Here is a 25628-nt window from a genome sequence, read left to right as displayed (position 1 = left end):
ATTTACAATGTTAATATATATATGAACATAAAAAGTTCTCAAATTTAATATACACATTCTACTTGCAAGTGTAAAAAAAAGTTGATCCATGTGACTACTTTGGTATTAGCCTCGACATGTGCCCCAATTTTTTAAATTTAAATTTAAATTTGGGCCAGATTTCCTTGAATATGAATATTTTACCTTGTTATATCAATTAACTTGGAATTAATAAAAAGGAGAATGGTACCAATAAATATATCTAAATCCTATGAGCAGAATCATGTGGGATTTCCCCACATAGCCTAAAAAGGAAAAAAGAACAACTGAAATCAACCTTGTACCTGAAGCTTACCTCTCAGCAAGAGTTTGTTGTTCATTGATCCCAACATTAAAAAGTACTGGATGCACACGGAGTAACTGTCCTTCTTTAATCTGTGCAGGTAGCGACTCAAACATTCCAGTTGGAAGCTTGACCTCTACCACATAGTGTTCACTGCAGAAGGAAAGGACAGGGAGGAAGCATGGCTTATTTCGTGTTTCAGATTATTGTAGATTCATTGGAATGTAGCCTGGATTTAGGGTTTTGTCTGCTTATTTTCTATTGTTCTTTCAAGAAGCCTCCTTTCATATCCTCACCAAATTGCTTGGCACAGAGAATTGCAAATATTTGTTTCCATGTTTGATTTCTCTACATTACTCTGAGCTCCATCAGGAAAGGAAGAATATTTAGTTTATTTTTTAACCCCCAGGGCTATGTGCTTAGATATGGTCATGGTATTTGTTTTCTTGAGTTATTTTTAAAATCTCATCAGTTCCCAAAATAAAGAAAGTAATTGAACTATGGATATTGGATATTTTCAGCATAGTTTAGTCTGATGAACCAAATCATTTGTAATTTTTTTTTGGCACAGCTCAATCATGATTATTATTGATAAACCCTGTTCGTGATAGCCTAGTGGAAATGAAATGGTTTAATTATTTAAGGTGTAACCTTTGAGAGTCTTGATCATTTTGCAACATTCACATACCACAGGCATATTTTCATTGGAAGTCTTTATTAAACATTATCACTATGGAAATCAGTATGGAGGGTCCTCAAAACACTAGGAATAGAACTATCACATAACCCATTATACCACTCCTTGATATTTATACTGAAGAATTAAAGTCATTATACTGTAGTGATACATGCATATCCATGATATTGGAACACAATTCATAATAGTTAAACTATGAAACTAGCCTAGGTGTCAGTCAGTGGATGAATGGATTAAAAAAAAAAACGTGGTATATGTACACAATGAAGTTTTATTCAGCCATAAAAAGATTGAAAAAGATTGAAATTATGTCATTTTCAGGAAAATGGATGAAACTTGAGGACATTATATTAGGTGAAATAAAACAAACTCTGCAAGTCAAGGATTGCATGTTTTCTATCATATGTGGAGCTTAGAGAGAATAAAGACAAAGAAAGATGGGAGGGAAATTTTCATGAAAATTGAAGGGAGATCAGTAGAACAGAGGAAAGGGACCAGGATGAGGGAGAAGAGGAGAGGAGGGAAAGGGGAAATACTGGGGAATGATATTGGCCAAATTATGTCGTTATATTGTGTGCAGGTACAAATATGTAACAATGAATCCCAATATTACTTACAACTATAGTACATTAATAAAACGTTTTTTAAAAATAACCTTTAATCATTATTCATAAAATATGCTCAGCAAGAGTAGTTCCTCGCATACTTTGAAGTTTGTTGTCTTCTGATATAGCGTGAATTGCGAGTGGAAATGTAAAGACTTTCTAGCTATGAAAGAGAATTGGGAATCACCATCAATCGAGCAAATATGGATGTTAACATTACCTTCAGATGGATGGACACCTTATTGCTCTTTGTTTAATTGCTTCCAGCCCTCCTTAGAATGGCATGGCTAACAGAGGGATGGGGTTTATTTCAAATCTTCCAAGAATATTTAAGCATCAATGAGACAGTACACATGTGCAAGTTGCTCTGAAGGTGACACGCTTTATGTAAATTTTCTGTGATAACTTTGTATTAGCTTAAGATACAATTGACATAAATGCATACATTTAATAACATAATCCAGAGCTTTAACAGGTTTACTGAGTTGTACAACCATAACCATAATCCAGTTTTAGAACATTTCCATCACCTTAAATGGATCTTTCATGCCTGTCAATCCCCCCTGACTGCCAGCCTTAGGAAGTCTCTACAGAGTTTATTTTTCTACATATTTCCTATGAATGGTTTCATACAATGGGTAGACTTTTCCATCTGGCTTTTTCACTTAGCATAATGTTTTTGATGTTACCCACATCATAGTGTACACCAGCAGTTTGTTTCTTATTACTAAATAGCATTCTACTTTATAGATACACTATAACACAATGTGCCGATGTTGTCATTAGTTGATGGAAATTTGGGATATTTTCATGATTTGGGCTATTAGGAATAATGCAGCTGTGAACATTCCAGCAAAATTTTTTTTGTTTGAATAAAAACTTTGTCTTCTTATGGGTATATACACCTACGAGTTCATACTTAACTCTGCGAGAAACTGCTTATTTCCAAAGTGGTGTACCGTTTTACATTTCCACCAATAATGTATGAACATTCTAGGTTTTACATGTCTTTATCAACACCTGTTATTATCTGACTTTTTGATTATGATGATTCTAGTGTGAGTAAACTGGTAACTAACTGTGGTTTTAATTCCATTCTCCTAATGATTAATGATGTTAAGTATGTTTTCATGTGCTACAAACCATTCATAAAATGTATTTGATGAAATATCTATTCAAATTTTTGCCCATTTTTAAATTAGGGTTTCTTTTCTTTCATTTTTATTGAGATACAAGCTATCTCTAAATATTTTGGGAACAAGTTCTTTTCAAATATATGATTTTCATGTTTTTCAGTCGGTGACTTGTATTTTCATTCACTTAATGATATCTTTGATGCTTCAAAGTTTACTATTTTGATAAAGTCCTATTATCTGTTTTTTCTTTGATGCACCTTGATTTTTGTGTCTAAAGAACTCATTAGTAAGCCAACTTATAAATATTTTCTCCTAGAAGTTTCATGGTTTTAGCTTATATTTTTAGATCTACATGGGTTAATTTTTGTATGTGGGTTCAAATTCTTGTATTTGCATGTAGATAGCCAATTGCTACAGTATCATTTTTGAAAAGATTCTACACTCACCATTAAGTTATATTTCTTGAAAATCAATTGACTCTAAATATGAGAGTTTATTTTTGGACTCCAAATTCTGTTCTGATAACCTATGTATACAGATACTTAGACCAGAACTATACTGTCTCGATTATTATAGTGTTATTGAAAATTCTGAAACCAGAAAATATAAACCCTCCATACAAATTTTGAGGAGTATTCTGGGTCATTTTCATTTACATTAAATTTTAAGTCTGCCAATTTCTGTAAAAAAAGACTCCTGAGATTTAGACAGAAATTATACTAAATCTATATAGATCCAAATGCCATCTAAACAATATTGAGTCTTCCAAACATTGAGCACAGACTGTCTCTCCATTATAACTGTATCATATTAATTTCTCTCAGTAATTGTTTTGTGTGTTTCGTAAACACTTCCTAGATAAACCTGTTTAATTGATTCCTATTTATTCTTTATGATTCTACTGTAATGATTCTACTGTAAATCACTGTTGTTTCTAACAGTTTTCAAGACTGTGCTTTTTCCTGTTCTCCAGTGCAAATGAAGTCATCTCCAGGACAGTGAAGCCCAAAAGGTTAGTGAATGGGCTTTGTCCTGGTGAAACTGAGAGAGGGCAGTTCTGCCTGGTGGGAGCAGCTCTCAGGAAAAGCACCTCAGATCCCCACTGCCTCTGTCCATTATTTCCTACCTTTTCACGAATAACTGCTTCTAAAATTGTTGTATGCCTTTGATGGAGTCCCTTAGTCCTAACATGGTGGTTTGAGATGACTCCTCCCAATTGCAGGATTCGCCAAGCTACCCATGCTGTCATTGGGTGGGGTGGGGCTGCTCCCATCTCTGTGACAACTTGAGAACTTAGATACTGCTTGAGGAGTGTCCTCAGAAAAAGCCCTCTGCTCTTCATCTGCAAACGCCCTGGTAAGGGTCCCTTATAAATTGTGAGAAAAGTATCACCTTCTCACTTTTGACAGTAAACTTGACGGTAATATACAGAGCTGTACTATTTCCAAGTGTGTATATGGGCAATTTTATTCCTTTTTCTTCCAATGAATAGCAAATGAAGCATTAATCTCCAAATGAGATTTTCAGTTTTATGAAGATGAGGATTGGCTTTTTTATTTTCCTCTCTCTTTATATGTAAGAAATAGTTACCTATCTTCGAACTGTGTGACTCTGGGCACCCTTCAAATAAACTTTAAATATCACATGTTTACTGTAGACAGGAAGACAAATGTATTTTGTATTAATTTTAGACATTGCCCCCTCTTCATTTTTCTCTAGCATGAAAAGTTTTCTTCCTTTTGTACATTCACGTTTTCATTATGACCAAAGAATATTTCAATCTTTAAATAAACTCATGTGGCACTTAAAACTGCTAACAGTAGAATAGTTGAAAGTTGAAGGAATTCTGATTGCAACAACTTACTATGGGATAGAAGTCTTCTAGTAGAGGTCTATTTTACACACAATCATTTTTCTTAATTATTTCTGATATTTCGCCCATCACATACTGACCTTCAAAGCTATATATTTAAAGCACTTCTTGGAAATTTCACAGCCTGAGAACGAATTGTCAAAAATAATTAAGAAAAATGGTGGTATATGCCCCTGACATAGAAATATATCTTTCCTAAAAATGTTGCTGCTTTTAACTGAATTTAATTTAAAGTCATCTCAAGAATTATGGAGCTATTAACTGAACGATTCCCGAAAAAGTAAAAACATCCAGAGCTTTAGACTAGATAGCTATAAAGAGAAAATGTTCCTTCTCATGCACACTATTATTTTAAATTTCTCATATTTCATGGAGAAGCATTACCAGACTCACCTGACTACAATTTACAAACATTTAAGGCTCTAGAAGATTTTCAAGATCTTGCCCTGTCACATCATATGTATTTACTTTTCACCAAAAAGGAAAATAGAACAAAAGAAAACAACTCAAGCCAAATCTGAATTCTCCAAGGCTCCTTTTCCAGGAATAAATACAACATCCCAAACAAAGCACAGTCTATAAGAAACGGTCACACTCACCGTCTTCCTGTTATAACTGGCAGGACATCATTGGATTTGGCTTCTATTATTTTAAATGCTACTTTCTTCAAGTCGGAAATGCCAACAGCCATGTCCTCTAGCATTCCAATTTCATCACCTAAACAAAGAAAAAGGAGCCTCTTTACAAACATACTTATAAAGAAAAGGTCACGAGCTACTACCCCTTCTTGCTGGAATTTGTTCTAATATTTTAGTGAAAGGGTTTTTGAAGGTGGCATATTTATTCCACGTACTGTTCCTCAAATAAGAACCTTTTCAATGGACTTTCTGGAAGTCCATGTTCCCCTGGAGGGAAGAAGAATGCACACTTTTGTTCAGAGGCTACAGAGAGATTTTAAAACCTTTATAAAACAAACTATCATTTGGACACATCTTTTTATCGACAGGACTGATATCTGATTTCTATACACAGAGAAGACTGAATTGCCCACCACTGCCCGAGGCCCCTGGTAGCTTTGTATCTACATACACAAACTAAGAAAGCCTGAGAAAGAGAGAGTTAAGTAGGATTCTGGATCATCTCTATCCAATAGAAACAGAATATGCACTATGTATATTATTATACATTTTCTGTCAGTCATATTTATAAATAAGACAAAAAAGTAACAGTAATTTTAATATGTTATTGAACCCAATATAGCCAAAATATCATTTTAACTGAAAATTAATGTAGAATTTTTAATAACTATATAAAATTTCCCTTTTTAAAAACTAATCTTTGAAATTGGGATGCACATCTAGAATATATTGATTTGGAGTAGGCCTATTTCAAGGGCTCCATATCCATTGGAGACTCCTAGTAATGAATAGTGTAGTTCTAGATATTACAGCATTAGGATTTTCAAATCTACTGATTGAAAGTATGTTGGCAAAGAGCCTTTTATATTAAAAAAAAAAAAGCCAGAAGGCTTCTCAGGAGTCTACTTTGAAATAATCTATAATTCTATTTTCAAAACATAATGGGATGTCAAAGTAAGTTACAAGGTGAAAGAATGTAAAAACCAGAAATTACATTATTTCTGTAATACTTGGCACAATAAAGATTTACTTCTTATTTTTATACTTCTCTGAAAAGTTGATGTACTAAATATCATGGTAACATGTACTAAACAGTACTCACTGTATGTGCTCAGCAGTCCTTCATATTGTACTATCAACCCCACTGTATGAAGCTGCTGCAAGAAGTTGGGGTCGTGCAAACTCGTGTGTAATTTGATGATAAAACCACAAACCAATCCAGCAAGCTAAAAAAAAAAAAAATCATTGAAGAAATTTACTGGGGTCAGCAATCTTATTAGTTCAATTTTAAAATAGTTTAGACTTTTTAAGACATCACAGATTTAATTAAAAATTCTAACAAATCCTAACAAAGTTACTAGTCTTCATACATAGATACATAATAAAATAAGTTGGTAGTCTTTGATCTAGCAAGGCTCTGTATGAAAGTTTTGGGGAAGATAGTATTACAAAAGGGTAAGTACATGGCTTTTGGAGTTTGAGTTTGTTTTCAAATGTATGTATATGATTTCTACCAAGAAAACCACAAAAAGTTACTTAGCACTTCCAAACTGAATTAATTATTATTTGTACATGCAGAATAGAGGCAATTATTTCACAGAGTCATTGAAAGGACGCAATAAAGAACTATATAGGGAGTAGGGCATAATTCCTGACGTGTGGTTAGCACCATTGGCTGTGCACCAGCCACGAGATAGCTTAATGGTTAAAATTCTCCCATTGAATGGAATGCTTAAAAGGTGGCCTTTTGTCTCCTTCTCTGCATGTTTTCTGTTTATAAGACTCAACCCTGTGGGTGGAGGCAGGTGGGAAAAAGGATGGCACCAGCAAGAGGTGGAGTAGTGGGGTTCTATCAGAAAAAGAGCTAGTCCTGGCAAGCTCTGGTTCAAGCCTTACTGCCCTGAAAATTTATTTTATAAACAAAATAAGGATTATAGTGAAATCCTGTCTTGGGAGTGGATAGGGAAACCGAGTAAAGAGATCCCTTTGCCCACTCCTAGCTTGTCACCTGCAGTACAAGGCAGAGGTCCCTTCCCTGACATGTTAGCAGACCCCAGAGCATAATACAAAGACAGGTCACCCCTTCTTCACAGTCTCTGTGCCCTGGTCAATGGAATGGACGAGACTTGGCCATCTCAGTGTTTCACAAAGAAATACTGAAGGTGGTTTCCTAAGCTGCGTCTGCATGGTTTTCTGCTCATAGCTATCACAAGAAAAAAAAATATTGGTGTCTAAACCTTAATAAAAAGGATCTTTAAAAATAAAACTGCCAAAGGAATAATTCTACCCTCATCAAAGAGAGGATGTGCACATGCAGCCCGGCTCTGTGGGAACAACGGGCACCTACTGCTTGGCTGAAGACGATGTCTCTGCGTAGAGTGAGCGTCAGGCACTGGGGCAAGCTGCAGGCCAGCTCCTGGAGCAGCACGAAGGTCAGCGACTGCTTGGCTCTGCTCACCACTTCTCCCATGCAGTCCTTCAGGGTCAGGACCAGGGGGCTCAACTGCTCATACCAGTCCTCTGCGGGAGTCAGAACAGTGCGATACATGAAGGGAGGTCTCGGTGCATAGAACCTATTCATGATTTCTTTCAGCACAATTAAACATACTGTAAAGGGTTCATAAAGAATAGATTTAAAGATTAATTCTAGTGACTCCCCTGAACTCCAAAAGTCTATAGCCAGCGACCCTGTGGATCTCCCTCATTGGAGGTATTGCTCACGCTCACATGCCTCCTTGGCTGAATGCTCATCTCTAACTTGGGCACTGCCAGTATCTTAGTGGAAGATGCCATTAGACTGTTCATATGCTAGAAACAGAAATTTATTCTATAGGTAGTCATTCAATTAGCTCTGTCATGTGTAACTGTTTCCCCTAACCTGCTTATTTCTTAACTGATCCCCCTTCCCCCAGCCCTAGTCTGCTCAAATCCGCTCTCTATAGTGTTGCTAGGAGCTTTCTGATCAGTTTGAAGCCAATCACTCACTCTTGTCTCCTTACTTAAAAAAAAAATCATTAAAGCATTCAGAAAAAAAGTCCAAACTCATGAAGAATCCTCTGTTGTCTCTTCTGCCTGTCCAATCCCATCTCTCAGAGCTTCGTGTGCAGTCTCGAGCCCAAGTGAAGTGCAAAACATATTCTCCTTAAACTGCGAGGCTCTCACACCTGTGATTCTGCAAACCCTATCTCCCCTCCTAGAACACTTTCTATATTTACTGGCCTGGCAAGTTCTTTTTCACCCCTGAAAATGTCACCTAGGCTCTCCCTCCTCTAGAAGTCTCTTCAGTTCCTCCTCCTCCCCTGCCCATGCCCTTGAAGTCTGGTGGCATTCACTTCCTCCTGTGCCCACAGCTTCTGGCCCTCCCTGCTGGGACCACTTGCATATTGTTTTCCTCTACAAAAAAGTGAGTTCACAGAGGGGAAGGAATTTACTTTGTAATCACTGAATCCTGAGAACCCAGCACAGTGCCTAGCACGGAGTAGATGCTTGAGTTGAATGAGTAAAGTTACAATAAATATAATAAAAGCTTCTTAACATGTAGAGAAGATTGAGAAAGTCAAGTTTTGACAATATTAGGGATTCACGCAGCTTTTCTTCAAATATGGATTAAAACTGAAGCCATCTGTGCTATTTGTGTCTATTTCTAACATATATCAATTATACACTCATGACTTTACATCATATACCAAAGCCAAGTGCTATTCTATTTCAGTTTGTTTGGAGAGCAAAGCCCTGACAACAGTCAAATATAAATTTTGGGCTGTATGACATCCCATTAACATACAAATAAATTAACACCAGGGTGACAAATACAATTTAATATGAAGGAGTACATGCTGCAAAATTAATTATGGAGCAGGTTTGAGATGATATGATCTTCTCAGCACAAAAGGAGAAGCATCATCATGAATGATGTGAGTGGTCGATAACCAGTGAAGACCTTGAAAGAGTTACGGGGAATGATGAAAAGAACCGTGATCGTTGTTGTACCACATCTCCTGCCACTTGCTGATTTTATGTTGTGGTGTAATAGACTAGATGAAATAAACCTAAGTAATTGAAAGGATAATTAATGACTCTAACTTAATAAAAAGATATGCTCTTATCAATGCTTTATGCAAATGCCTGTGTGATGTCATAATACAAAGAACATTAGGAATGCTGGGGTTATTATTGCTAAAACATTGTACATTTCATATAATTCTAGGAATGACAATAATGGAGAAAGGGGAACTCACAAATGTCTATTAAATCTGTAACCATTTAATAAAGAACACACACCTAGGATGAAATATGAATAATGGTTCAATTCAGACAAGCATTGACTATTAATTCTTACATCACTGTTATGTGGAAAGTGGAACATAGAGTTGCATCATTATATTCAGAAGAAAAGACAGCGGTAGACACCACTGGGGAATGGCCTGCATTTTTACATTTTTCCTGTTTGCATTGTATCTCTTTCTGTCTCTCTCTAATGTTGCTTCCAATACTAATGAGGACACTGAGACACATATAGAGAGAAATGGTAGGAAAAAAACTTCAACTGACCCAGATTAGATGTTAGCAGATAAGAGCCTGTGGACCAATTTGTGTGTGTGTGTGCGTGTGTCTGTGTGCGTGTGCGTGTGCGTGTGTGTGTGTGTGTGTGTGTGTGTATGTGTAGAGATCAGTTTCTGCTCAAGATGGCTTCAGCATAAAATCAGGCTTTTGTGCAGTAGGTGGCGCTGCTCTATCAGGCTGAGGGAGAAGTACTTGGTCACTCATCCCATTCAAGGAAATGATTGCCACTATTTTGGACACTTGCATAGTCCCCAAACAGCATGATCCTTTGTTTAAGCACCTAGCATATTTTCCTGTGTCTGGAGGGCAGTAACTTGGTCATGAACGAGATATAGCCCTTCTAGTTTGAAAATTAAAAATTAACTTAGGGGTCTACTTTTTTCCCCTTGAAAAATATTAACTGACAATTCAAAGTAAACAGAGCCATTGGTTTTTCTTGATGGTCTTTAAAAGAGGAAACTTTGCAAACTTCCTTAATAGCATTAGGATATTACTTCCCTCACTCCTAAATCCATAATCATGATTCTTTAGCCAGTTGACTTTTCATCACAAATTGTCATTGGATAACCAGAGAGAAAGACCATGAGACTAATTCTGATTTGCAGTCCCACTAGAAGAGGGGTAAAAACCTGGAACAAAGAAATGCACTGATACTCTAAACCTATAAACAATGTTAGATACTTCCGATATAAGCAATATTTTGGTATCCCAATTTAGCATAATTATATATACTTTATATGGCAAAAATGTAAGGAAAATGACTATATAAGAAATATTAATTATGAATGAGAAAATTACAAGAATGTGAACAAGATATAATGTCTTCAAGATAGTACTATGCCAGGGCTGGGGACATAGCACAGTTGGTAGAGTGCTTGCCTCGCATGCACAGGGCCCTGGGTTCAATCCCCAGCACTAAAAAAATAAATAAATAAAAAAGATAGTACTATGCCTCCTATGCAGTTGTCTCTGTAAATGAGCAAGGTAAAGATGAGAATTTTCTAGAAAAAGAAATAGCTAAGTTCAGCAGATAAAGGAAAACTGCACCAACAAATGCCAATTGCAACACTGACAGGTTTTCTTCTCTGGCAACATTCTCTAGGTAAAAAATCTCAGGTTTTGAAATAAACACAATGGGGTATGACAGGCCAAGAGAGCCTGAAGTCGGTTCGTAAATGGTCTTCTTGCTCGGGTGAACATTCCAAATCACTGGCACAAAGAACTGAAAATTCTGCTGCTTTCTTTTAAAAAGAAAATGTCTGGGGACAAAGAAGAAAGCTCCAGCTCTGGACAGTCTTGAGACTCTTGTGACATGTCCCTCACGTCTGTCCGTCCGTATCCTTCCTGCTGCGCTGTCACACATGAACAGGTCGATCCCTTATCTGGTAAGGATGAAGATGGTGTTCATTTTTGCACAATCTCATCAAAGTCAGAAATTGTGAAACACACATAAGCCGCACTTGAGAGTTTAATTTCTTCCAGTTTCAGCGAAGATTCTGTACTTATCACACACACACACACACACACACACACACATTTTGTGATATGGCAGCTAAGGGTGCACACACCATGAGGTTGCCCCTCACCTAACCTCTCACACAGCTCATCGGCCTAGCTGGCACTTAAATGTGATTCTCTCCCCTGGGCTCCTTTCAGTGCCAGAGGAAAATATGAAGAGAATGTTTTAGTGTCTCTATAAAAACTTGCTGAGACTCCTTAACCCCGAGACCAACAAGCAGAGTCTTTCCTCAGGAAAACATAAAATGCATGTGGCTTAGCTGAGCTTTTCCTGAGCTTTGTAAAGGGAGTTGGAAGCCATCCAAGCAGAGCTCTGTCTTCTAGCCCTTTCCTCGCTGCTCTAACATATTCAAGTGAAGCTCACTGAAGGATTCAAAGAATGACTGCCGGGTGCCCCCTCTCCTCCTCCACACACCATCTATTTTCTGTACAGGATGTTCCCATCCTCTGAGCTCAATGGCTCTTACATTGCTCAGGAGAAAAATAAAAGAGCCAAATATCAACCAACTGTAGCAGAGCGGAATACCTTCTTTCCAATTTCTAAGCCATTTTCTTCTCAGGTGTTTGATCTTCTTTCCTCACTTAAAATAATTAACTTCACAAAAGCTTGTAGCCCTACGTCATAATTGTTATCACAACTTTTCAGACAGAGGAAGAAGAAATGCTGAAAGATTGCACATCCATTAGGCTTCATGTAAAGAGACAAGAGGAGAAATGCTCCCAGTTTAGAAGATTCACCTGGGTAAGGAGATGACCAACTGTGAAGCCAAATGATTAGAATTGCCTCAGAGGAGAGTGAAAACACTCCCAATGTTCTGAGGTAGACACAGACCAAATCCACAGCCAACGGGGGTTTTACTGTACATCCAAACTCAGGTTAGCTCAGAGATGACAAAGGTTCATGTTTGAGGGGTGGGATGGGGGAGATAGACAACCCGTTCACAGAGTTATTGCTGACTTTAGTGTATGCCTTATATCAACCCAGATATGGTGATGTAGGTGTCCCCCTGAGCGATAGCCCTTTCTTGCAGGTATAATTTTACAATGTGAAAATCACTGTAAAATTCATGAAGGTGAACACAGAAGGGTCAATTACTGATGAGACCTCCTCTGCAGATAGTTTAGAGCTACACTTCTTTGTGTGTGTTAAATGCATGTGGCCAGCTTTGGTCATAGCCTCTAGATACCTGCACGTAGGAAGTCTCTGAATGCCCAGTCATCTCCAGAGATATGGAGCACAGAAACTATGCTAACGACACACCAGTAATCAGGGAAAGGAAAGCACCTGCTGAGGCTGGGCTGCTTAGAACATTTTGCTGCTCATTAAAAACCCCCTCCACTAAGCCCTCCTGACTCTTTCCCTATCTTCATGATCCATCTCCTGATTCAGATCCCCCAAGAACTGAAAAAGCAACTTGCTTTTATCTATTTTAACAAATCATAAGTCTACTGTTTTACTCAGGTAACTGACTTATCGAGAGAAAGGTATTATTTTGTCCCATAGTTTAGAGGTTCCAGTCCAGGATGAGGCAGACCCATCACTTTGGACTTCTGGTGGGACTGCCAGATGGCAACAGCAGGGAGTGTGTGGCGGAGATAACAACTCACTTCATGTCCAGGAAGATAAAAGACCAGATTCTAACTGTCCCCTTTAAGGGCACATCTCCAGTGACTTAAGGCCTACCCACTAGGTCTAGGCCCCACCTCCTAAAGGTTCCTTCCAATAGCTCCACTCTGGGGACCAAACCTTTAGCCCATGCACCTTTGAGGACATTCAAGATTCAAACCATAGCATCTTCTTTATCTGCCAACGTGAGAACTCAGGCATTGGACAAACCGAATGTCTTATGCATGAGGTCCTATGGCGATACTGATAGTGGAAACACACGACCCCTAATCTTGAGTCTTTAAGAGAAGGGAATATGAGATGGAAAGTAATATCTGCAACTCAAGGGGTGTGATAAGTGGCAAAGCAGTGGGGAGGGAGTCAGGACAAGCTGGAAGAGTAGGAGTGCAGAGGCAAGACCACTCATCTCTGTCAAGTCCACGTTCACTCATGAGTGTGGCATTTGCTGGTCCCACTCAGGAAGCCACGTGTGGAGAAATTTCAGGAAAGGTGGTGAGGCCACACCATAGAGGAAGGCTCTGTAAGAAGAGTGTGTGGGCAGCGCCTGGGTTGGTGACGCCAAGTCTCATAAACAGATGCCACAAAGTGCCCAGAGGGAGCGGTAAGGGGCACTGGAAGGAGGCTGAGATAACTCAAGGACTCGGAGAAAGCAGGAATGAAATGAAGCCAATGTTGAGCATATAGACAAGGGAAAGAAACGGAAAGCTAAATGTGGACTGTAACTACACAGGGATAGGGAGGGGACAGGGATGGGGTGAGCAGAAAAACAGAATGGTGCAGATATGTATGCAAAGAGCCTCAGCTAAGAAGCAAGGCTACGTCCGGAAGGAATGGGCATCAGGCCCGGCAAATGGAAAAAAGGGGTTATGGTAACCCTAGAAGGAGGCAGCACAGGGTGCTGTGCTTCCTTTGACTCTACCACAGAGGTCACAAGAGTATGATACAGAGGACACAGTTGTACCGTAACATAAAACCATTGTACTGTCCACTGGGGTAAGTGACTGCTCTTGGTACCTTCCACGTGTATTATAAATGAGTGTACTGCCCAACCCAAGGAAGACTGCAATGAGAAAAACAGAAGAAAACCTTTCCTCATGTCAAGGGCATCTTGTTTGTTTAAACCCTGCCAGCCTGAAAACACAGTGCCATAAAACTTCCCAGTCTTGCTCTTAGAAAAATAGCAAAGGAAGTGCATCAAATAATATCCTGCTTGAACTCCTCATTTTGTAGCACAAAGTTGAAAGCCTTTAGTAAATTCTGCTAAGACAGTTTCCAGGAACTAAATCCATTAATCAAACAAGCCCTGTATTTGTGGGAGGACAAAAAGCTTTGAATTCAGGTTGTGCTGGAACAGGAGGAGTCAAGATTCACATTCACTGGGCTTATTTTTTTCCTGTAGACCTCAAATAAACTGTAATCTCAGGACTCTGGCCCACAAACAGGCTGGGTACTGGAGAACAAGCTCCATAGGTCACAAGTTACAGAGCTACCTAAAGTCACCAATGCATCTGCATCAGATGGTTCTGGTCATTTAAATGCTGTGTAGCATCTAAGGATGGAAGAGAGAGGCAGTGGATATGAATGATACTGATAGAACTGATGCACAGGCAGCCAGAGGAGGAAAGTGAAGAAGAGAAAGCAATATTTTTTCCAGTAACTTTCAAGGCCAGGGGAATACAATACAACAATTTTTTTTTAATTTTTACAAAAATTTTTCTTAGAAAATCTTGTGCAGAGATTTAACTTGTAAATATTGACAGGTAGGCAAGTAACTGAACGTAATATGCACCGTACATTTCTCAGGTTACCAAAGTCCACTGGTAGCAGGCACCATTTCCCATTTCCTCCATCTATACCAGTTTCCCTGTGGCAGTGAGCGATCCCCATGCTTATAGGAAAGCAAAGTCATTTTTCAAAAGTAATTTTGGATCTCAATATACGCATATGATTCTATAGTAAACTTTAGGAGATACCTAGGGAACTGATTTTCATGACATTATTGTAGAGTACCACAAGTTCATGCCTGATAAAATTTAACTTCTTGTTAAAAAGGTGATAGCAAAAATGATTTGTATGGAGGAAGATTAAAGAAGCAGCTTTTTTTTTCTATTTTTTTTTCCTCCTGGAGAACAGAGGTAGTGCATCACAAAAGTCAGGAAGGCAGGCTCTGAAGCCAGACGACCAGGGTTGAGCCCCAGGGTGCCACTGGAGTAGGGGATGGCGGGGCATCAGGGGACTTTATCACCCCTTCTAGTCCATTAATTGTGTGGAACTATTCCTATGAGTGCCGTGAACACCAAATGAGTTCATGCAGGCAGTATTTTCAAAACAGTATTTAGCACACCTTAAGCAACCTATAAATATGAGCTTCTAGGTTAAAAATAATGGAAGTAACCATAATTCTACATGCTGCCCTGCATCTTCCTTCCTCCCAGTGTTGGTCCATTATGCCCTTACTTCTGTCCTGTTCCTCACGATGGACTACTTCTTCTCTAGCTTGGACCAGCCCTTCTTACGTGCTTAGGAGCATCACTCCTGCAATTCCCCTCCCTCCTCTCGCATTATCCGTATTTTCTTTTTCTCATGGGATCCTTCCCCTCGGCACAATTTTATCTCCTTATCTCTAAAAACAACTCTGGGTGGCCCCTATTTCCCTCAGTAACTTCTACCCTACCTCTGTCTGTTCCCTTTCATCAAACTCCCCAAATGTGTTGTCCATAGGCATTGTTTCCTGTTCCTTTTCTCCGTCTCCCTCTCAACTCATTCACCTGGAGTTTGAAGCCACTCTTGTCAATGTCCCCAGAGACTGTCCACAATGCTAAATCCAAACTCCACCTCTCAGGCTTCTTTGAACTCACCCACCAAATCCCACTTTCGAGAACACCATTTTTCTTGTTATTCCTTCCACCACACTGGTTGCTCCTCATTCAAATAGTTGATGGTTCCTCCACTTTTTTCTGACCTTTTAATATTGAGATATCCCCAGCTATAGTCTGTAGGTTATTTGCCTTTTCTATATACATCAAATCATTTATTGATATTATTCAGTCTCCTGGCTTTAATTACTATCTATTTGTCAAGATTTTTCTAAATTAACATCCTTAGCCTGAACATTTATCAGAAACTATAGATTTTTATATCTCGCTGCTTACTTGATATCTCCACGTCAAAGTTAACCTGTTCAAAATGAGTTTCTAAGTCACTTGTTAGAAGGCCTTCTCTATTCAGAGTCTTCTTCAACTAATACATAGCCCTCTCAGCCTTCCATTTGCCAGTCAAAAATTGTTGAGTTATCCTTGACGTTTTTTCTCTCACTCTCCCATCAAAAAACTCTCTTGGATTCACCCTCAAAATAAACAGAGAGCTCACGACCTCCTCCTTAGGCCACACCCATCTTGTGCCTCACCTACATACACTGCATCCGCTTTCTAATGGTCCATACCTTTCCATCTGCAGTCTGATCTGAACACAATAGACCAGGTGCTAATTGAAGTTAAATTGGGTTAATCTTCTGCTCAAAACCCTCCAATTCCTCCCCATTTTTCTTGGGGTAAAAGCCAACATCTGCACAAAACTCCTATATGATTGTTCCCCAAAACTATCTCCTAACTTCATCTTCTCTTCTGTCTGCTTCATATTCTTCATATTCTTATTTGAACCAAACAGGCTTTCTTGCTATTTCCTGAATATGGCAGGAACATGTGTGCACAAACTGTCTTCTATATCCAATCCATTATTCTCCAAGATGTCCACATGGCTCCCTCCCTCTCCTCTTTGCTTCTCTCCTGAAAATGTCAACTTGCAAACAAAGCCTACTGTGCCACTGATGGGCAATCCCTGGCCCATGCCATCACTCCAAAACCCTCATGCTTTACTCTGTGTTTTTTCCCAAAGCATCTGTCACCGTCAACATGTTATATAAGGCCCTGTTATTTTTAAATGCTTTTTTTTCCCTGCTAAAAACAATTACGCTTCAGGAAGGTAAGCATTTGATTTATTTTGTTCATTGTTTTATGAACAAAAAAACACAGACAAAATGACTGTTAAGAATTTAGCATCTCCCTTACCATCACAAAACTTTAGGACTGAAAGATTCCTTACCAATTTTTAGATAATATTGATCTTCCTTTAAAAGAAACGGATGCTCTGAGAGTTTAAATGACTTGTTAAAGGCCATGTGATCAAACAAGCCCCAAACTGTGAACATGCCAAGGATACTGCCTCGGAGGCCCACACTGCTCTGTTACATCCATCACAATTCATTGCCTGATTTTTAAGGAAAAAAATAGATTCCTGATAAGAGTGGTCATTAAAAAGGTCATAATGTAAAATGTTATTTATGCATGTTTAATAAAAATCTATGGTGCTTTGGATTATCTATTATTATGGTTTGGATGGAAAGTGTCCCCCAAAAGCTTACACGTAGGACAATGCAATAAGGGTCAAAGGAGAAATGATTGGGTTTTATGAGTCTTAACCAATAAGTGATTTAATCCTCTAATAGGATTAACTGGGTGGTAACTGAAGTGGTAGGGTGTGGCTGGAGGAGGTGAGAAATGGGGTATATATTTGTATCTGGCGAGTGGAGTCTCTCTCTCTCCCTCCCTCCCTCCCTCTGCTTTCTGATCAACATGTGAGCTGCTTTTTCCTGCCACACTCTTCCACCATGATATCCCGCCTCACCTGGAGCTCCTAGGAATGAGTAGGACTTCTAAGGACCAGACCTCCAAAACCGTGGACCCTCAAATAAACTCTTCCTCCTCTACAGTTGTTCTGGTTGGGTCCTTTAGTCACAGCAGCAAAAAGGTGACCAAAACATCTATTTACCAATTTTTTTAAAATTATAGATACACTTTAAAAGTTGTTTCACCTGGTAAACTGTTAGTTTTTAAAAGACTAACCCATTCATCTCTCTTTTCCCCAAAATTCTAAACATGAATGTGTAGAAATTCGTGGAATTCAGGAAAATTGACATCTAAAGCCTTTGAAGAAAATGATGCTTTATATTTACATCTTTGCATTTTATAAAAGCACTGAAATAATAATATCTAATGTTAAGGATAAGTTCTGAGGATATTAGCAATTACACTTGTGTGCATCAATGTGCCTATACATTGAAGAAGTCACTTGAAAACATCAGGACAAACTGCTTAAGCATTCTGGTGGATAGCAGTCCTCAATCAAGTTGACTAGGTCTTTCTTCCACTATGTTGGGTCCCTATCATTTGTCAACAAGTATATTAGACTTTGGAGATTCCAGCTAATCATAAAGACTTGGGGCTGGGATGGTGGCCCAGTGGTAGAGTGCTCGCCTAGCATGCATGAGACACTGGGTTAGATCCTCAGCATCATATAAAAACAAACTAATATATCCACCTAAAACTAAAGATACATAAATAAATAAATATTTTAAAAAAGAGACTTGGCATATTTTCTCAGAGAGAGTCATGTCTAGTAGGGGAGATAACATCAAAAATATTATGCACGATAAATCATATTCATAGGTTTCAAAGGAATGGCCCCAAAGCCAGTCTTTTCTGGCCTGGGTTTTACCATGTTTTGATCAATTTAACCCTTTGAATATTGGGATATTTCACATAAAAATTCAGTTTTACTCAAAAATCAGAGAGATAATGACTTCAGTTCCATGTTCCCCAGTGGAAATTATGGGCTGGGGCTGACGTGGTGGCCTCATTTGCAGGAATCTATATTCTTTAGTTTGCTCTAGTTTCAATCCCTCTCCTGGACTCATTCTTACTATCTTGAATGATGCTTGCAGGCCCTTGTGCCTGCAATCCCTGAAGAAGGTATGACTACAGAATCAGAAGAATTCAGTGAAAAATAGAAGTGCAGAATCCTATTCAAAAGGCAGTAAACAAGGCTTTTCCTTTCTCAGTGGTGTAACTACCCACCTGACATGGTGGTGGGTGATTTTAACTTACTCTTTCATATCACATTGCTTTGTTCATGGGCCTATGTGAGTTCAGAGCCTCAAAGAGCTCCAGTCTGATCCTGGCTCTCCAGTACCATTCCTAGGCTCCATGGTTAGTGGGAGTGAGAAGCAGTCATTGGCTGAAATGGGGATGGGGGGACAGGGCAGACATTGGAGAATCCCTCCAATTATGAGGAGTGGTAGAAATATATGTGAGTCAAAGCTTCAACTCCCAGGTCCTGGCTTGACTGACAACAAAACACAAATGCAAAGATAGAATTACTAGAATTTTCAAGATGGTAACTTAGAGCATTATGCCCAGAGCAAACAGTTCTAGTGAGCAAGAGGTCATGGGCAACAACATTGGTCCCACAGAGCCAGCTGAGCGAAGGTGCCACAAGGATGTGAGGTTCGGGCTTAAGGGAGGTGGAGAAGGGCAACTTTTGAAGGTCTAGGAGTAAGAAGCACAAGGAGAGATCTACACAGTTCAATGTGCCTGAGCATGAACATGGAGGAGGCAAGATGAATAGCAGAAGAAGTCAAGGCATGGTAAAGCCAGGGTAAAGGAATTTGAGTGCTTATCAGAAGTAAGAAAATTAAGCAAACAAGTGAAGCATCAGAGGTGACTGAGAAAGTAAGTCCATTAAAATATCAAGGGCAAAAATAAAGACAAGTCAATTCATATGCAAAACTGCTCTTGAAATTTAAGCACTCCTTTTCCCAATGGACATATGAGGACTTGGGTTCTTTTTGATAAATTCTATCAGGAATCACTCTAAGTGAATTAAAATCCATATTGAGATGCCTACCAGCTCTGTGCTTTCAGCCACAGTATTCAACTTCCTTTCCTATAAAATGAGGATAAAAACAGAACCTCCTCCAGGTGGGTCATGACAAAGGAGGAAGGGAGAGAAGTCTTAGAAAAGTGTTTTGTTACACAAATGTGAGCACAGCAAGTGTGAGCTGTAAATAAAATTATTATAGCTCTTTTTATACCCTTTTGTAATATCCAAACTGCACTTGACTTTCATCCCTTGAAGCTTCCCACACTTGAGCTGAGGGTGATCCCCAAACCTGGGGCTCTTTTTTAATGAATTTTGCTCATAGTTTCCTATTCTTTCTCTTTATATTTTATTCAGTTTATTCTGCCTACATGTTGATGCCTCTCAAATGTACACGTACTATCCTAAGTCCTTTATCTTATCAATTCTATCTTTAGAAGACATTTAACTTGGATAATTCCTTTCAAATACAACTTGCTCACACAGGAGACTGCATAAACAGGGCTATGGTTGAATGTTTATGAATACAGTACATGAAATAGGGTAGATGCTGGACAACACTTTATTGAATGAAGGAAAGGATCTTTATCTTCCTTTTCAAACTCAGAAAAAATGTTTAATGCTTGAAATATATAAATATATATTGTGATATATAAATCTATCCTTTAATTATTTCAAGTATGTTAGACAAAAAGCTCATCTGTGCAATCAAAGACGAAATATGGAACAGAGGAGTGATTTGCTTAAACCTTCAATTTTTCCCTATCTTGCATTTTTCAAATGACTAATCTTTGGCATTCATAAGCTCTTGATGACTATTGATATATTACTGCCAAATCCCTGGTAGTCGTCAGACAACTATGTTAACTGGAGTCAGCCAGAATAAAATTAAATAAATATAGTGAAACCTCAGATCCCAGAGGGAATGTGGAAAGTGCTTTGCAAGTTAAGAGAATTATGAAGTAGTAAGGAACATTAGTACCAAGGAACTAGAAGTGAATTCTAAGCAGTGATAAGTGAATTGATTCTGTGATCTGCATGGACATTTACCTCCTTTGAGAGAGAAAATAGTGACGACTTGAAGCCAGCATGAGCTCATAAATGAAAATTATGTCACTGGAGTTTCATCTCCTTTCTGACAGGGCTTACAGCTGGGTAGATTAGGAAGAAGAATTGAATGGCATAAGGTATTTGGCCTTTCACAGAATAGATCATGATATGCTTATGAAAGATGGAGAAATGCAGGCCATGCAATAGAAGCCATGGCTGCATACACAGCTGACTGAACACACATACCCGAAGGGCAGGGATTAACAAGTGCATTTGAATGCACATAGTTCTTTTTCATGTTGTGCCTCAAGGACCTGTATTAGCTCTGTTTTCCCATCATTTTTATCTATTACTTTTATGAATGGACAGGAAATGTGTATAAAATGTGAATGAAATAAGTCTGAGTAGGACAGTAGAAATGATGGATGAAAGAAACAGATATTTATTAAAGTGTACTCAAAAGTGTTTTATACTGTAGTCATGGGTTTAGACATCCATCTCTTCAGTAGAATTGAGATAAGCTGTCTTAATCTCCTTGTGCCACTAATATTTCACAAAGTCCCGTGTAGAGTGGTGCTTATATGTTGTTTGATAATGAAGGATGAGCAGGATGAGTCAAGTTTAGCAGAATTATGGACACCAACAGAATTACTACCAAAACGTTGTTTTCCAAAAGCTAATGAGAGCTTAGGTATCATAATATTAATAGTAGCTAAAGTAGGGAGGTGGACTTCCCGAGTTGCTCTGTAGTTATTAGCCACTGGGTTTAATTCTGGGGACTTCTCAAACTATAAAGGGTCTGAGAAAAGCAACTACTGGATGCATTTTGAGTCTATTTCTTTGAAAAATCTCACAGACATTGAGAATTCAAAAGGACACAATATGAGTTAGGCTTAATTTGGGAAAAGAAAAGTAAGTTTCTCCTGTTTATTGCAAAGGATTACATTTGGGTCAGTGGGAGAAATTTAAGAAAACATAATTGGATCAATGTCTGAAGCTTGCTGCCTAAAAAAATAAAAATGGTTTCAAGACTGGAGATGTGCATTAGAGGCTAGGTGAAAACCGGCAGAGATATTCTGGGCAAGCTTCTTTACATAATTTAGGAGGTCTCATTACATAGTCTTTAAGACCACATCAAATCTAAGATTTTAATATTATCTGATTTAATCTTTGAGTTCTCAATTTATCGTGAAATTTAAGGCAAGTGATTCTACATATACAACAGATGCCCATAAACGTGTTTACGTGTATTGAAAATATAAGAACAATCTGTGTTCACTAGGCACACACATGCTATAGATGTTTGGAATGGCTATTCCATTATTTGTGTTCAAAACAGTCGGGAAAGTTTTACTTCTCTCACCACTATATGCATTCATGCTGAAAAGAAATTTATTAAGCAATCAAAAGATATAACATTCTGGTTCCAAAATAAACAAGCAGAAATCTTTCAAACTACAAATTTAAAATACTATTAAATTAATATACCATAACAAGAAAAATCTACAACCTGATGAGGAATATTTATAGGTCAGAGAGGAGCATAAGAAAATGGATAAACATAGTGATAATTCACAAGACCACCGTGTAGCCATGTAAAATATAAAACAGCAAAACAAACACAAATACAGCTAAAACGTAAAAATAACGGAGGGTTTGAAGAAAGAAAAACTAGTATAAGTTTGATTTACCCTATAAGATTTAGATATATATTCCAATACAAAAGATAGTATAACTGTACATAACATAAAATTCAAGAAATTTATTAGAATTACTTGCAGAACTTAATCTGTAAAGGAAAAACAAAACAAGAAATGATATAATATGAAGACTCCTTAATAATGATGGTGCAAAAATGCCTAATATGCCAGGTTCCATGGTGCATACCTACAATCCCAGTGACCCCAGACGCTGAGACAGGAGGACTGCAAGTTCAAGGTCAGCCTTGCCAATTTAGCCAGGCCCTGTCTCATGATGGAATAACAAGAAGTAAAAAGGTCTGGTGATGTAGCTCAGTGGTAGAGTATTCCTGGATTCAATCCCCAGTAAAACACTCATCATCATCATCATCATCATCATCATCATCATCATCATAAAAAATAAAAGCCTAACAATATTTATCACTTATCACATCATCTATTATAATAAATACTAGATGACTCAAAACACTCCATCAGTTCACTAATTAATTGTAAACAAGGGAAAGCATGAAGGATTTTCCACCATGGCAAGGGGATGAGGATACATATAATAGTATTAAAGAAATAGACTGTATCATAAGAACAATATTTTGAAATACAGCAATAAGTTATACAATGTCAACTTCACAGAAAAGCAGAAGTTACGGTAACTTTCACCCAAAATAGCATGAAGCCCGTGAAACTATTTAAGGCTGGGAAGATGAGTCTGAAGGTGATTGTAGACCCTGGAAGTTAGAGCACCTGTTTCTTCAAAGAAGTAACAAAATGCCTACAGGCTCAGGTGCGGGTTTCTAACTGCTGTTCTCCATTGAAAGAAACTAAGGTTCCCTGGAAAGTGGGTGGGCCTGGATCTCAGAAATGCAAGATGAGCCTGGAGCACCTATGATAAGGAAGGGAGTAGAGAAAGTGAGAAAGTAAAGGAAGAATGAAGACTGAAAGTGAAGGACTAAACAATGGGAGAGAGCAAATCATCAAAAGGACACAGAAGCACAGAGCTCCCGAGGCTAAATCTGGAACAATTTGAGTCAAGATAAATACTAATAATAGATTACAAACCATAGGATATAGAAAACTTTTATGATCTCACATTGATAGAAATAGATGAGTTGTATCCATGAATACATAATTAAGTAGATAAGCTGAATAAATGAACAGGGACTTCTAGCAATCTAATGTAAAAGACAATACTTGAAACATGAAGATTTATATATTCAAAATTGCTTGTGCGTTAATCCATTAATTCCAGCATTATTATAATAACTGAATACCTGGATACCTGAAATGGTGGTTTCCCTGGAGGTGAATTAGTTTACAATTATTAAAATTCCACAAAATGTCTGAGAAAATATTAATACACAAAACTACTCAATGTCTGTATTTATAATGTGTGCTTCAATTTGGTTAAAATACACATGAGTGTGAACGTGTGTGTTTGTGTGACTGTTGAGTATGTGGATGTATTAACATAGGAAATGTTCAAAATGGTAAAATCACATTGAAATAAGAAAAAAAAACATTCATGATGGTATTTGCTTTTGTTTACAAATTTTCCAAGTTATCACTTTCATGTATAAAAATTTTAAAATACAGATAATTGGGAACAGGGAACGCATACCTCAAATATTTTAACTAGAAACAGTTTGGGCCATGATACAGGCAAATACATGACTTTCTTCATTTGTTTACGCTAGCTTAAAAGGCCACCATATATTTCTCTACTGCATTGCTTTATGTGAAAAAAGTTAGGTAGAAACAAAAATCCCACCCCCCAAATAAGAGGAAGGGTATAAATTATTAGCTTCATCTTGTTTTGGAATATGTCCACACAATGTCTCACATATGAATAAAAAAACGATTCGCCTACTCTTATAGATGATTTTTTTCCAAATAATTTTACTTTCTAAAGTGTTATTTTTTATCATACAGATACAATTTTCTAATGAAATATGATATACATAATATGTATTAAATTAATATTTGACATTTCAATGTTTTATTAATTAAGTGAACTCATCAGTTGAATCCAATTATATTATAGATACTACTGCATCTATAGAATGTATCTATAGAATGTATACATACTTTAGCACACTCATTTGTAAAATATTTATATATGTTAAGCATTTTTTATGTGTCAATTTTCTCTCTAGTAAAAGCACTCTGTAAGTAACTATAGAGCATGCAAAATTTTAATGTTTTAGTGAATAATTTAATAATGTATACTATGTTAAATAATTTCATGCAAAATGAATATTTTATCTTATATGTTTAAATAATGACATCTAAAATTTTATAACATAATGAAGAATGGACAATGGGTGAAATAAATATATGTAAAAAAATAAAAATAAGACACTTAAAATAAATTAGAACACAGTATGTTGTAGTTTGACTCTAACTATCCACACCAATGATCTGGTTGTGATTTCTACATTTGCAACAAGTACTGTCTGGTCTTAGAAGGTGTGTACTCATTGCTTCACTCATTGCTTCAAATAAAATCAATTCATTTAATCTTATGGCTGATTTGTCTACAAAATATTTTTTTAAATATAATTTGTATCATACATGTACAAACTTCTAAACATAAGATGTAGATAAAGTATGGCATTTCAAATATTAGAATATTTTTCTTTTTCAAGAGACATTTGGGGAACATCAAACAAAAAATGTAGCAATAGCTGTTATCCTTTATTTCTGTTAAAAAATCATGTCTAGTAAACCCATCTATGGATAAAATAAGTCCCTTCATTTTTTAATTCTGCTCACTTACCTGATTTGCCAGCGCATAACAGTGTCTGGCTCACAGTTCATAGTCAATATATGTTCAATTAAAGAAAATTGAAGTACACTGTTTCTTTATGATATAGCTATGACAAGCTTTCATTTTGATTCATGTGAAGTTATAGAACTGTACTAGATTCATTAGCTAATCAAAGTGATATTATTAAACAAGAAAAGCCCCATATACAGCGAGACCAATTAAGTATGAATATGAAGAATACCAAATACAATCATCATACAAACACAATCCTCTGTAGACTTTTCAGTTGTGTGAGTGTGTAATACAGGAAGAGGGACCATCTTTAATAAGGCAATATTGGAAAGTTGTGGTTTACAAATGTGATTAAGAAAAAGGTCTGCTGTTAATCAAGTGATGAGAGATGGATGTTTAACATAATTAA

General features: G+C 37.4%; 1 protein-coding gene across 13 annotated transcripts in view; it reads right to left on the bottom strand.

Moving 5' to 3' along the window:
* Inpp4b (inositol polyphosphate-4-phosphatase type II B) overlaps positions 1-25628 on the bottom strand; it is a 750819-nt gene that overhangs the window by 78959 nt on the left and 646232 nt on the right. For all 13 annotated transcript variants that reach the window (XM_021727898.3, XM_040293274.2, XM_021727894.3 and 10 more), the window contains 4 exons: positions 7619-7791; positions 6374-6497; positions 5233-5350; positions 335-475 (listed from right to left, as the gene is read on the bottom strand). In XM_021727898.3, the coding sequence (XP_021583573.2) occupies positions 335-475; positions 5233-5350; positions 6374-6497; positions 7619-7791 (556 nt within the window). The remainder of the gene's footprint in view (positions 1-334; positions 476-5232; positions 5351-6373; positions 6498-7618; positions 7792-25628) is intronic.

This window comes from Ictidomys tridecemlineatus, chromosome 9 (genome assembly GCF_052094955.1).
Source record: "Ictidomys tridecemlineatus isolate mIctTri1 chromosome 9, mIctTri1.hap1, whole genome shotgun sequence".
NCBI classification, from domain to species: Eukaryota; Metazoa; Chordata; class Mammalia; order Rodentia; family Sciuridae; genus Ictidomys; species Ictidomys tridecemlineatus.
This window is presented reverse-complemented; position numbering and strand designations above follow the sequence as displayed.